The sequence below is a fragment of the Orcinus orca genome, chromosome 2 (genome assembly GCF_937001465.1).
Source record: "Orcinus orca chromosome 2, mOrcOrc1.1, whole genome shotgun sequence".
Taxonomy (NCBI): domain Eukaryota; kingdom Metazoa; phylum Chordata; class Mammalia; order Artiodactyla; family Delphinidae; genus Orcinus; species Orcinus orca.
The window spans coordinates 171,909,920-171,923,343 of record NC_064560.1 but is presented as its reverse complement, the minus strand read 5'-3'; the positions used below and the strand labels follow the sequence as shown (position 1 = coordinate 171,923,343).

Genomic DNA, 13,424 nt, shown 5'->3' with positions numbered 1-13,424 from the left:
GAAGCCATGACACCTGACCTCTGGGAATCTGTCAGATGAGGGCCCCCATCTTCCAATCCTGACAACCCCCTTCATCCTCCTCACTCTGTTTCACCCCAAGCAGGGCAGAGGCTGTGTCCTGCTCAGCACGAACCCCTGCACCTAGCACCAGGGCCTGGCCTGCCAGGTGGAATGAGTGGACAGTGGAAAGGGAGGACAATTTAGGTGTCTCTTCCCAGGCTCAGGAAGGGCTCTTAGCCCTCAGTTGCCAGGATATTCTTCCTCAAACATGGCCTTCATCACTTCCTCTCCTACCGCTGCTTCTTCGGTATCTCCTTCCTTCTCTAGTGCCAAGTAGAACGAGCCAGGGGAGATAACAGGTGAATGGTAGGAATGAACAATAGAATGACCAGGAGGCAAGGTCGGAGAGGACCAGGGCTGACCTGCTGTTTGACAACTTAATTATACCAGGAACTCTAGTCAACTCCTTGCTGGTTTAACCGACCTCCTCCATGTGGTCTGAAAAATTTCCTGATGCAGCCTACGATATGCTGGAGCCTTCTGGTAGCAGCCTACTCTATGCCCACACCTCTGCTCACACAGTCGAGTCTGTGGGTGAGAGTCAATTGTGTTGCTTACGTTAGGCATACTTGTTATTTTAATAATGTACATTCACTTAGTATTACACGCACTGGTGAAATTAATGTGAAAAGAGAGAGCGTTGTTGTTTCTATGACGATCCAGTTGAATGGCTTTTGAATAACCTGAGAAAGGAGAGTCAGCTAAGACAATTGCTGATGAATTTGGTATAAGTGAGAGAACTGAAAAAAACGTGAAAAAATAGTAGAAATCTGAGCGGGGCCAACATACAGTTGCTTTAAAAATATTTTCAAAATTCTTGATGCACTTTAAAGATGTCAAAACTGGGTGGTTTAAGTGTGGCTTATTTAAGAAAGAAACTCAAATTATGGGCAACGGTAATCAAAGAGAATCTTTCATTCTACCTCAAAAGGCTGTTGAATGAATGTTTCTTTGTACATTTTACATTAATTTGAGGTCATTAAAGTATGTATGTATCATTTTTTCATACCAACTCACCAACTTTTCCAATGAACCAAACAGCTACAGCTCTGCACTGTGTCAGATAAAGGGGTATCTTCTCTATTACAAGGTACCTCCTTTGTCACCAACTAGGCAGCCTGTGGAATCGGGGTAACCTGCAGCAGAAAGCCTGGCATGTCACCAGCCCCAGCAGACCTGGTCCCAATGACCCAGGAGAGGTGGAGGTCAGCATGGGTGGCAGCTGCTTTGACGACATTGCCTCAGACAGTATTTTGTATTGGCCAAATGTGAAACTCAGGAAAGTGTAACCCAGATTTGGTTTTTATTTAAGCAGAATCATCCCAAGAAATTTCCAACCCATCTGGGTCAAAATGGGCCAGCTAAGTTGAGAAGTGAAGTACCATGTGTGGAAGGCAAAGCTGGTACCTCTACGGATGACCACGAGCTACGTGATCAAATGCTGGTGGCCCCCTTCTTGTACAGCTAATGTCACACGTTGGGCAGTTGGTTCACCGTAACTGGGAAGGCAGCAAGTAGCTATTGAGGGAACCTTTCTCTTGGCACAGACCTTCCCCGGGGCTTGTCTGTAGGCACTTCCTTCATGCCTCAACAGCGCTCCCTCTGACACCTAACTAATCACGTGACCACCGGCAACAAAGCCACGTCCTCGAACAGGGCATCCAGGGGACTTGCTTTAAGCTCAGATGTTGGTTTTTCCTGGATGTGTAATTTCTCACTGAAAAATCTTTGTCTTCTTGCCCTCATGCTGGCATCTCATTGCCATCTCAATCTCACCAGCATCCTACCACGACAGAAATGGAACACAATGAAAAACTCTATAAAGTCAATAGATTCATGTGCTACATGTGCAATTAAACATTTACAAAGTATTGAACCTATCCTATGTCAATGACCTTAAAAAACTCACTCCCTTTCCAAGCTTTCTGTCTTTACTAGTGACATCATAATTAACCTCAATCTCCTAAACTAGGGAACATATAAATCACTTATTTCTCCGTTGTCCTCATACCCTCTAACTCCTCCTTAGAACAATGGATTCTTAGCATTGGAAGTAACCTCGGCGACCATCAAGTACAGACACCTCATTAACAGATGGAAATATTAAAGGCTCAGATTTACCCATGGACTAGTTAGTGGTAGAGGTGGAACTAGAATTGAGGTCTAGTTCAGAGGAATGTCTCCACTATGACATTCACTGCCCCATTTACTCATTCATTGATTCATTCATTCACCCATTTAAAAATCTGAGTGCCTCTTATGTGCCAAGTAGTATTTTAGGTCTGGGGAAGTCACCACAATAGCAGAGCAGCTACCACATGTATGGACGTCAGGCAGTGTTCTAGGGACTTTCCAAACGTCCACTTATTTATCCTTGTAATAACCTATGAAGTGAGTTCTGTTATTAGCCTCATTTCATAGATGAGGGAATTTTGCAGGTTATTCCCCATTGCTGGGGACCCACAATGGCTCTCTAAAGCTGCTGAACCTACTGTAAACGTCTCTCCTTGACTACGAAGACCTTTTAATAAACTTGCCCATTCCAAATTATTCAACCTTTGTAATCACTCTTCATCAACATAAAATCTCTGAGTACTCAGATCAGACTCCTCACCGTCCTCTTCTTGTCCCCATCACGCTGCCTCTCCCAGCCCGGGATGCTTGGAGGGTAAGCCTATAACTCACTCAAATCTGTGACAGAGCAACTGACACAGAGTGGGTGACCAGTACATGTTTGCTGAATGAGTGAAAGTTTCCTGGTTCTTCATCAATCCAAGCCATACCTATTCTGAACTCTTAGCTCTGGTGTCACATCCTTTCTGGCAAGAAGGCCACCACAGAACAAGTAAGATAGAACATCACGCTGGAGGTAATAATACCAACCACCACCATGGTTTTTATTGACTCCTTACAACATGCCATACACCTAAACTTATACCCATTTCTAATTAACAAAACAACACTGAAAGACAAGTACCATTATTATTCTGGTTTTAATATGAGATTTCCAAGGCACAGAGAGGTTAAGTAACTTGCCAAGATCACACAGCTAGTGGAGCCAGTCAACAATGGGCCCATTGTGCTGACATCTCTCTTGGTAAATTCTGATTTTCCGGCTAAACTGGAAATGGCGATGAGTAATTTGCATCCTGCACTCTAAGTTCTCCATCCGATTTGCCAAAATGGAGGTACAGGAATTCAAAATAATTTTGCTTTAGGGAGAGCCTGACGTTAATTGTTATTTTCATCCCTGTTCCTGCTGCACGACTAAAATTACAAAAATCTGTAGAGAAAGGGAAATTGTGCCCTGCTGTATGCAGGGTAAGACGGCTGATGGTTGTGGGTTTATATTCAAGTAAATATTTGAATCTTACTTGGCCTCAGTTTTCTGGTCCCACTATCCTCCCACGCTCTCCATTGCCTGAAAAAATACTGGTTTTCACATTCACAAGGGCACATGGCTGCTGCATGGAACTGAGCTACAATTATTCAAATTCCAAGCTGGGCTTTTGTGAGCAGTATTTCAGCTCCAGAAGCACTTATTTTATGAGCAGCCAAGTGCTGCTCCCGTTCTGAGCCAGAAACCTGGTTGGACCCACTTATCACATCGTTTAGGGCACAGCACAGTTCCAGAGGGACCCGCACTGGTGCCTGCACACAGCTGATGAGACAGTCACAGGGACCTGTCCTCTGCATCAGGGCTGTGCTCCAGACTTGAAAACGAAACAACTGTAGCCTTGTAGGGCAATGACTTGCCAGGATTCTATCCTCAGGACTGTTCCCAATTGCCGGTTTCCCATCCCTCAGAAGTATAACCCGGAGGGTATAGCTTATCACAGGGTCTCAGGGACAGGCTTCCCAGAATACCACCCAGCTGCAGCTGGCTCTGCCTTCCTGTGAAAAGCATCCTGCAAAGAACCCACGGAGAAGGTGGAGGTCTCATCACGCGCACCAGTCCCAAGGAGAGCTGCTGTGGGCCGCCCCCAGCAGCTGAGTCGGTGATGAGGGCACTGTGCAGAGGGACAGAAGGAAACGAGCATCTGAGTTCAAATTCTGCTGTGTCTACTGAGTGTCTGTTAATCACCTTTAATAAAGAACCAGAATGCTCAGCAAATATTTACCGAGTGCCAACTATGCCTCAGGCATGCACTGGGCACTGGATGATAAGAGAATGAATGAGGTGGACCAGCCTGCCCTCATGGAGCTTACAATTGACCAGGCATCCAGACGAGTAGCATACAGTGTGAGAGGTATGAGGATGGGGCCTCTCTGGACCTCAGCTTTATCTGCAGTATCGGGATAATGTAACTTTAGAAGACTGACACATAGATGTGTTAAACAGTCTTCACGGAGAGAATATGGCAAGAGACTAATAGATCCCTGCCTGGACAGAGGTAATTCCCTGCTTACCCAGCTCCCAGCTTCACCCACTCTGTTTTCTTAGGTAGGGTCACTTTTGTATACCCCTTCCATGGTCTGTTACACTTTCCCTCTAATGTCCGACTATCAAAAACACCAATGAATTATTAAAAAGTCTTAACAAGTTTGTGAGAAAGGAAATGGACAGGGGGAGGTGGCACCTTGATCCAGCCCTCCCTGAAACCCTGTCCCAGGAAGGAGTGGTCAATAGCCACCAGCACAGTTCTCCATGGCCCCACAGAATGAGCATTAGCCACACTTGATAGAACTTTTCTTCCCTTCCCCTATTCCCTTCCAATGCCTGCACCTTTCAGTGTGCACTGTCTTTCATCATTATGTGGAACAGGAACCTTAGTACATGTCAACAATATGAGAAAGGGTTAAGCAGGGCAAAGACCCTCCTCCTCATGCACCATGGTTGCCCAGAAAGCAAGGATTTGCCTTCTGCATTCCCAGGAGTAACACTAAGTGTGGGCCGTGGCTTCAGTGCTTACCGTAGTCAGTGTTTTCAGGCTCCCAGCAGTTTGAAGGCCAGAAGTATGGGGCCTGCAAAAGAGCACAGGTGTCAGGACTCAGAACGCTAGCACTTGCCCTCCCCTGCCTGGGGCCCAGGGGCAGCCCTCCCCTGCACCCAGTGAGGACCCCTCCCTACGACAGGCTCTGTCCACGTGCTGACACCACACCCTAACTCTCTCCTGTTCTTAATGCAGCGGAGGCCAGTCAACATTTTAATCTAGGTGTTGAGAAATGAAACCTGAGGTAAGCCAAATAAATGCAAAAACGAGAAACAGTTTACAGGGCAAAAACTTCTTATCCCGAGGTAACAGAAGTCTAATACAGAAGTCAGACAAGCACTGTTTGCTGGGGCACAAGCCCCAAGTTCCTTTGTCCCTTTGCCAAGGACTGAATGGTGTCCTCCTAAATTTCTATGATGAAGCCTTAACCCCCAGTGTGACTGTATGTGAAGTAAGGAAGTAATTAAGGTTAAATGAGATCATAAGGGTGGGGCCCTGATCAGATAGGATTAGTGTCCCTATAAGAGGAAACACCAGAGAGCTACCAACCTCTCTCTCTCTCTCTCCACCCTGTGAGGACACAGTAAGAATCAACCATCTGAAAGCCAGGATGAAAGCTCTCCTCACAAACTGAACCCTACTTGGAAATCTCAGACTTCCAGCCACCAGAACCGTGAGAAATACATTTCTGCTGTTTAAGCCACCCAGTCTGTGGTATTTTGTTATGGCAGCTGAGCAGACTTAGACATCCTTTGACCCTGTCTGAAGAACTCCACTCCTAAACCCTTAGGTTAGATCTTGACACAACCCCTTATCCTCTGCTCCAATTCACTGTGCGACAGGATCTGAGGAGTGGGAATGGCTGGGAAGTGTTAATAGGTAGTGAATAGAAACTTCACACCAGGAAGGCAGCATGATATAGTAGAAACATCAAGGACTCTGCTACCAGGCTGACCTAGGTTCAAATCAAGGCTGTCCCCTGGATTTACTCAATGCCCTGTTAATTCTCCAAGTACCTCAGTTTTACCAACTGTAAAATGGGAGACACTAATCCCCCCAAAGTTTGTTCTTCAGAATAAATGAGGAGATAATGTGTAAAGCACACAGTGAATAGTAGGTTCTCCATGAGGGATTTTTACTACTATGCGGGTAGGGCAACAAATGGCCCAGGCAAAAGTTCGCTTGGTTGTCCCAGTGCTGGTGGGAGGTAAGGGTTGCTCCCTTAAATAGTGTCAGTTTTTTAGGTAGTTCTAATCTGAGATCAGACGATGATGAGGAGAAAAGTTTCTTCAGGAGGACAAGCTGCATCCCTACCTGGAAACGATAAAAGGTGCCATCGTCCTTCATGGTGAGAACGTGGTCCGAGATTGGGAAGACGTAGCCCTGGGCAGCCACGAGGCTTCCCAAGTGTATTGCTTCAACTTCAGGGACAGGGCAGAAGACAGAGAAGTAATTAGGAAGCTGTCAGAATGCAGGGCTACTTAGCTGAAATGTAAGTGGGGCGGGGTGGGGGGAGCAGAAAGGCAACCGGAAGTCAACTATCATCACCCCCAGATCACTGCATGATTGGCTGATTGATAGCTTCCGATGGGGCTGCACTGGGCCGGGGGGGAGATGTCAATGGTTGGGGAGGGCCACATGTGTCTGGATCCCCTGGATCCTAGCTCTGACATTGTTAATGCCCCTAAAGCTTCCAGAAGAAAGTCCACCTTCCCAGTTAAGACCATGGGCTTTGGTGTGGATAAGCCTGTATTTAATTAAATGAGATGCTTCACATAAAGTGCTTAGCAGTCTGGTGCAGGGTAAGTGCTCAGTACGTGCTGGCAGCCCTGATTCATATTTTTAGTTTCATCCTTTCTTTTTTTTTAAGTCACCACCAGCAACGAGCACGCAGCCCATAGAGTCTTCGGACTCACGCTGCATTTCCGGACATGACGGTCCCGCCAGCGATGAGGAGTGTGTTACCCTTCTTTTACGGACATAGAGGGAAAGCTCAGTATCTTAGAGAATTGGAGGATGGGCAGGCAGTGCAGTGGGCAGTAGCCCAGGGAGGCCAACCTAATAGAAATACTTATATTTTTGCCACAATCAACCTGTTGTTTTGTTACTTTAGCACCAGCCATAAATAGATTCACATAAATGGTTACAAATTTCTATTTACTCTGAGCAGAGCTAAGAAAAAAGAAATCTAAATGGTTCTATCATACATGATAATCTTTCACAAATATAAAAGTACTCTAACTGATAAAAACTAATTTTTGGCTGTAGAAATTATTTGACACACTCAGGGAGTCTCTAGGAATTATTAATTTCATAAGCTCTGAATTTTTCAAAGTGACTTGTATTGGTTTTATTTGCAAACTCTTCAAGAGTCTTAGCAAATAATGAAACCTCAGTTGTGGATCAGGCAATGTAATTTTAAGAGTTGGCTCCAGAAGGCTGTTCCGTGACAATGCTACAACTTTCAAGAGGTTGTATATAATCCAGCCATTTTGCATATTTAGAACCTGCTCTTCTCCTCTGGAAGGAGTGTACACTTGTAACTGGGAGAATCAGAATGAATGGAATTGTATTTTACTTGCTTAGTGGTGACCAGTTGGCTTTTGAAGTCTATATGCTTCAAGAACCATGGGTCCAGCAGAAAAGGGAAGTTTCATCACCTGCAACTGCTCCTTCTCCAGGGAAGGAAGAGTACAATCCAGTAAGAAGGGGACTTTCATGTCACCTATCTAGGAGCTAGAAGTCTCACTTCATTCTTCAAAAGGCTTTCGCTTGGAGATGTGGCAGATGGGAAGGAAGAAGAGATGTTGGATACCCACCTTCCCAGGGCTTTTGTTTGCCTCATTTCTGCTGGTGAATTGTTCTTAACTTCTCCTGCTCATCTACTTCTCAGAAGCCCAGACAGGTCCCAACACCTTCATGTCCTCCCAAGGGCATCAAAGTATAATAGACCGTCAGAGATAAGACTCTTATCATTCGGGACCTTTCACAGAAGCTTCTCGTACCAGCACCAGTGGATTCCTGAAGCCTGTTCTACCACTAGGGGGTTCAGGGTTCTCTGAATATACCATTACTGCTGCTACTATCACCACTGATGATAACGATAAAATACTTGTCAGAAACAGGATGACTGTTTTAGAAGGGCAAAGAAAACAGTGCTCTTGGAAGAGAAGAGACCACCACGAAGAAGGGTGACTCGACATACATGTAAATGAACTGGTAGAGACTTACTCAGTCCAGTTTTCACAAGTGGACCATCAGAAGTCCAGGCTGTGTAAGGCAAACACGTAGGGTAGTTGATTTGTTTTTTTTTCCTTAAAAGGATTAGCATTCATAGTTTCCCCCTGAGGATTAAGAACTTGACTAGAATTAAGAATTTCCACTACTCATGAAAGTGGCCATTAATCATGATGGGGAAAAAGGCTAGTGTTCCGTTCATGACCTGCTTTTCTGGCACTCAGATTTCTGGCGCCTATGTTTAATTGAACTCTATGTAAGTTGTATTGTTTCATAGTCAATAGTCTATTAGGAGCATCAGATTAAAATATAGGAATGACCGAGCTGACATACTGACCCCGGCAAGGAATCACAGCTGAAGGTCAGACACCTAGAATGGGCACTTGAAAAAAATCTTTAAAAAGCATAGCAATTGAAGGGCATTCAATTTGAGGCAAATAGGTCTAATCCCCAAGAACATCAGAATACATTAGTGGATGTCTGTAAATATGACCTTCAGGCAGCAAGAATACTTAGTTAAGATGGGGAGTATATAATAAATTCAGAAAAGTTTTCTCATCTAGAATTTTCATTTTACTCTGGAACCCTGCATTTTCTAATTCTGCTATGAAAATAAATTTTACTGCTTATTTGCTGGTGGGAGGACAGATTTGGAAACTGTTTTACTGGCCAGGGTTTGCTGTTGCTTTCCTGGTGAGGTAATTGCATTGCACAATTAAAGTTGAAAAAAAAAATCATTCCTTCACTTCTTGCAGAAGCAGAGAACAGAAGGAGTCTTAGCAAATAATTAAACCTCTTAATTGTGGATCAGGCAATCTAATTTTAAGAGCTGGCTCTAGAAGGCTGTTCCGTGACGACTGTGCTACAACTTATCTTTAATTGCTGTGGCTAACCAGAGTCCATCTCATTTCCCATGTTATTGTATTGGGCTCCCTGGCATTCTAAATAGTTGCTCATTTCCTCCAAGGGTGATTTAAATTTAAAGATAGGAATTCAGTGGAGAAAATAAATAATTCTATTTGTAAATAGAGGGATTCTACATCTTGGAATTCACGTGTATAAGCCCAGTTCTCAGGAGGGCAGGAGAATCTGGTTTGGAATTTGGTTATGGGTTGGTCACTAATATCATGGGGGTAAAGTCAGGGTCAAGGGTCAGGTACCTGGGTCCTCAATGGAGAGGTTCTTCATAAGCCACTGCACAATGTCAGTACCTGCAAGGATAAAGCAATGTCAACTGAAGACCTCATGGATGTTTAACTCTGTGCCAGAAGAAACATGGTTACCCAAGAGACTCCTAATTCCAATTAGCACACACCTGGAGAGCTAGGTAATATTGACACTTTTCCATCCTAACCAACCCATTCCATCCATTAGTATGCTTCTGTAGTCACAGTCCCATTATTTCCCCCCCAAAGTCCACTTCTGATGACTCAGGATGGTCTTGTATCCACATTTCCCTAGGGCGCTTCTGGAGGGGCCTTCCTGAGAATACATATTTTGATGACAGGCTAGAGGAAGTCTTATCACGCCTGGCCCCAGACCATTTCCTGAGGGAGGAGACTCCTTTTATCTCACTATCCTCAACTGACGAGGCCTGCCCAACACAGATGACCTCACAGGTTCCTGAAAAAAATCTCTAATTTCCTCTGGCCTGGGCTCATCCGGAATGAATAAGCCCCTGTGTCTGTGGGAGAAACTTCTATGTGTTCGCCAAAACCTCTCTCCTCTATCCCCTGGGCCACAGCTAGATTACATTTCTAGACTCTCCTGCAGCTGGGTATGCACTGAGTTCTGACAATGGAATGTGGGTGGAAATGCCATAAGCAATTTCCAGACTCAGACCATAAAACTCCTGTGTGACCCTCCACACTCCACACCATTCATCTCCATCTGCTGGCTGAATGGAGAGAACTCCAGGGGCCATGGGGAGGGCAGAGCCATGTGTGGAAGGAGCCTGGGATCCTGAACAGACATGAAGATTGAGGCCCATTTGGGTGACCTGATTGAAAAATAAACTTGGTCATGTTGAGCCCCGGATATTTGAGGGTTACCTGTTTTGGCATCTAGTAATGCCTTAACTAACATAAAATCTTAAGAATCAGAAGGGACTTTTAAAGCTTATCTACTCCAACCCTAGCCAATACACAAGTCCCACCCACAACACCCTGGACAAGAGGTGCTGTAATTTCCATTTGGAAAAACCCTAGTGCCTGGAAACTCACAAATTTCCTGTTGGCCAACCTGTCCCAGTTAAATCATCTTCGATTTCTCTCAACAGAAATTTGCCCTTCTCTGAATTCCTCTCTTTGGTCTTAGTTTCGCCCTCTGATGACAGAAAAATGAACTCAGACCTCTCACTCTGTGAGACAATCCTTCAACTATTTGGACAGTCAGTCCAACGTATTATCAATGTTCTCCTTGAGTTTCCTCCCCTTCAGGTGAAACATGCCTGGATTCCTCAGCTGTTTCTTCTGATGACATGATCTGGGGTCCCTCCTCATTTTGTTCACAATTCTCATAATATATTTGCTTTTGTTTGCCTCCCTTTAAATGTGGCACCTAGAACCAGTGTTCTTAGGCAAGTGCAGTTCATGTGTGGGTAGAGGAGTCCAATTTTCTGGGAGGTTCTGAACTTCTGTGCAATCTACCTTTGTCACCCCAAAATCTCACTTTAAACCAGTTCAGATCTTCGAAGGTGGCTTTGTCACCTCAGGATGAAACGTTTGATGGAAAACAGCCTGAAAAGGGCAGCATTTCTAGATATCCGAGTCTTCTCATGGGTCTGAGGCATGGCGTGAGGGAGAGGGAATGCCAGAAGCTCTCCTGGGATGGACTCCCAGCAAAAACACTGGAAACCCCAGCAGAGGGGTTGAACGAGTATCGCCCTTTTTCCAGGATTAAAATTGCTCAGAAATTTGACTGGGGTTCAGAAGTGAGACCAGTACAGGCCTGAGTACCTAGACATTTTGTTTCTCTCTGGCTCTCTGGAAGGTGAATGAACCCTGCACAGTAGACTGTCCTGCCCTTTCTGTGCTGTCCCCCAATCCCAGGACTAGCCTCCACTGACATGGCCCTGCAAGTTCCCTGCATTTCAACCTCAAAAGCAAGACTTCTGAGCATTTCCCCACTCCTTCTCCCAGATGGCATCTATGAACTAAACTTTGGATCAAAAACACTCCTTTTCATTCACATTCTTAGAGAGAAAAGGAGAGTATGTTTCCGTGTGTGTGTGTGTGTGTGTGTGTGTGTGTGTGTCCACTTCCTCCAAATTATACAAGTTCAACATTTGTCCTAGGACATGAAGAACAAAGCAGAAATCAAATACAAACTGTAATCCCAAGTTGGGGGTTGGGGGGAGAGACTCTAACCTGTTTTTCCCTCAAAAGAAAAACAGTCCTTTTTTTTGTGGGTTGCCTAGAAACGGAGAGGTTTCCAGCATCAGCAACAGCTCTCCCCCGGGCAAGAGGATTATCTTTCTGCTGAGCTTGCTGCACCATTATTTATCACCTGCCAAGATTGATTAGTCACCCTGGGACAATGACAGCCCTTCCTTTCCCCTGTTAATTACTGTCATCATTAATATCCATGTCACTAATTAGTATTCATTCACATTGAAACTCCTTCCTTGCTATCATATCCGCTCCCCCCTCCACCTCACCCCAGCCTTCGGTACCATTGTCTGGGTTTCTACCCCCTTTGGCTTTCTGCACTCATGTCCGGCCTAATTGTTCTTCCCAGTCCCCCAGGCTCCAGTTTGCAGTCACAGAGCCGAAGATCACATGTAAGCATTTTTTTGGTAAAGAAGTGAAAGTCACAAAAGCTCCTGGCCTTCTCCCCTAGCACTGCGGGAACCACAGACCTGGGTTTCCTGTCGCTGGTGTAGCCACCATGACAGTCACTGTCTCATCTGGGGACGCGTGTAACCGTCCTCAGGCCCTAGTGGGGCTGGGCTGCTGCCCTTGGCTGTCCAGGCCACTGTCTTCAGTCTGTAGCAGCACCCACGCCACCGCCATCCCTGACACGCATGGGCACTGCTTGGGGGACCTGAGCACACACAACGATGTCTGGGGCTGTGGACAGTCTCATTCTCGTGGGCGTGGGGTATTTTAGGCTTCATTGGACTAATCCAGGAAGGGCCAGCCTCAGCCTTGTGAGCAGGCAGTAAACCGTTGCAGGTTCAGCCTCAGGAACAAGTAAGGAAGGGAAATCTGTCATAATATTATGTCCTTTATAAGACCTACAATTATTACACTGTAGAACCAGGCAAGAATAGTCCAAATAACCATCAGGAGAAAACTTTTTTTTTTTTTTTTGTGGCATGCGGGCCTCTCACTGTTGTGGCCTCTCCCGCTGTGGAGCACAGGCTCTGGACGCGCAGGCTCAGCGGCCATGGCTCATGGGCCCAGCTGCTCCGCGGCATCTGGGATCTTCCCGGACCCGGGCATGAACCCGTGTCCCCTGCATCAGCAGGCGGACTCTCAACCACTGCGCCACCAGGGAAGCCCAGGAGAAAACATTTTTATTCTTCTCTTTTCTCTTTCCTTTCTTCCTTCTTTCCTCCTTCTCCCAATCATTCTTTCCTTCTTATTCTAACAAGAATTTGCAGCAGACTTTTTTTTTCTGTTCTATCTAAAACTGATTGTTGCCTTTTGTTACTACTATTGGATTCTGGTTCTTATCTTTGCCAAGCTGCCCTGCCTGCCAAGGACTTAAAGCCAGTATAGAAACATTAAGAACAAGTGCACGATAGCTGCTCTTTATTCCCAAAGATCCCAAAACATTTGGCTGAAAGTTTTCTTTTTGAGGCTAATTTATCAACATTTATACTAGGAATATCCATGAAATACACCAGAGGGCACCTGAAACACTTCTTCACAACCTGCATGGATGGTTAATATAGTTCAGTATATATTTATTATATGCAGGTATGCTTTATGTTTCTGTATGTGTTGTAAGCCCGTATTTCAATGATGTCTTACATATGTATATAATTATGTTTATTGGCAGGGCCTTTGGACACAACTTGGGGATTCAGTACATAAATTATGGCTCATCCATACAACAAATATTTATTGAACACCTACCGTATTAAATGAAAAAGCATATTGAGAACAGTGTATATCGTAAAATGACATTTTTACAATAGAAAATATATATTTATATTTGTATATAGATATATACAAATGTGGAGGA

The 13,424-nt window shown here is 45.0% G+C and overlaps 1 protein-coding gene across 7 annotated transcripts in view; it reads right to left on the bottom strand.

The window, feature by feature from the left end:
• RGS6 (regulator of G protein signaling 6) overlaps positions 1-13,424 on the bottom strand; it is a 582,626-nt gene that overhangs the window by 95,755 nt on the left and 473,447 nt on the right. For 5 of the 7 annotated variants that reach the window (XM_049706214.1, XM_004262192.3, XM_049706217.1 and 2 more), the window contains exons 4-6: positions 9,392-9,442; positions 6,309-6,415; positions 4,974-5,025 (exon numbers count right to left, since the gene is read on the bottom strand). In XM_049706214.1, the coding sequence (XP_049562171.1) occupies positions 4,974-5,025; positions 6,309-6,415; positions 9,392-9,442 (210 nt within the window). Of the gene's footprint in view, positions 1-4,973; positions 5,026-6,308; positions 6,872-9,391; positions 13,385-13,424 lie in introns of those variants that run through there. The other 2 variants (XM_033436163.2, XM_049706216.1) reach the window with 2 other exon arrangements.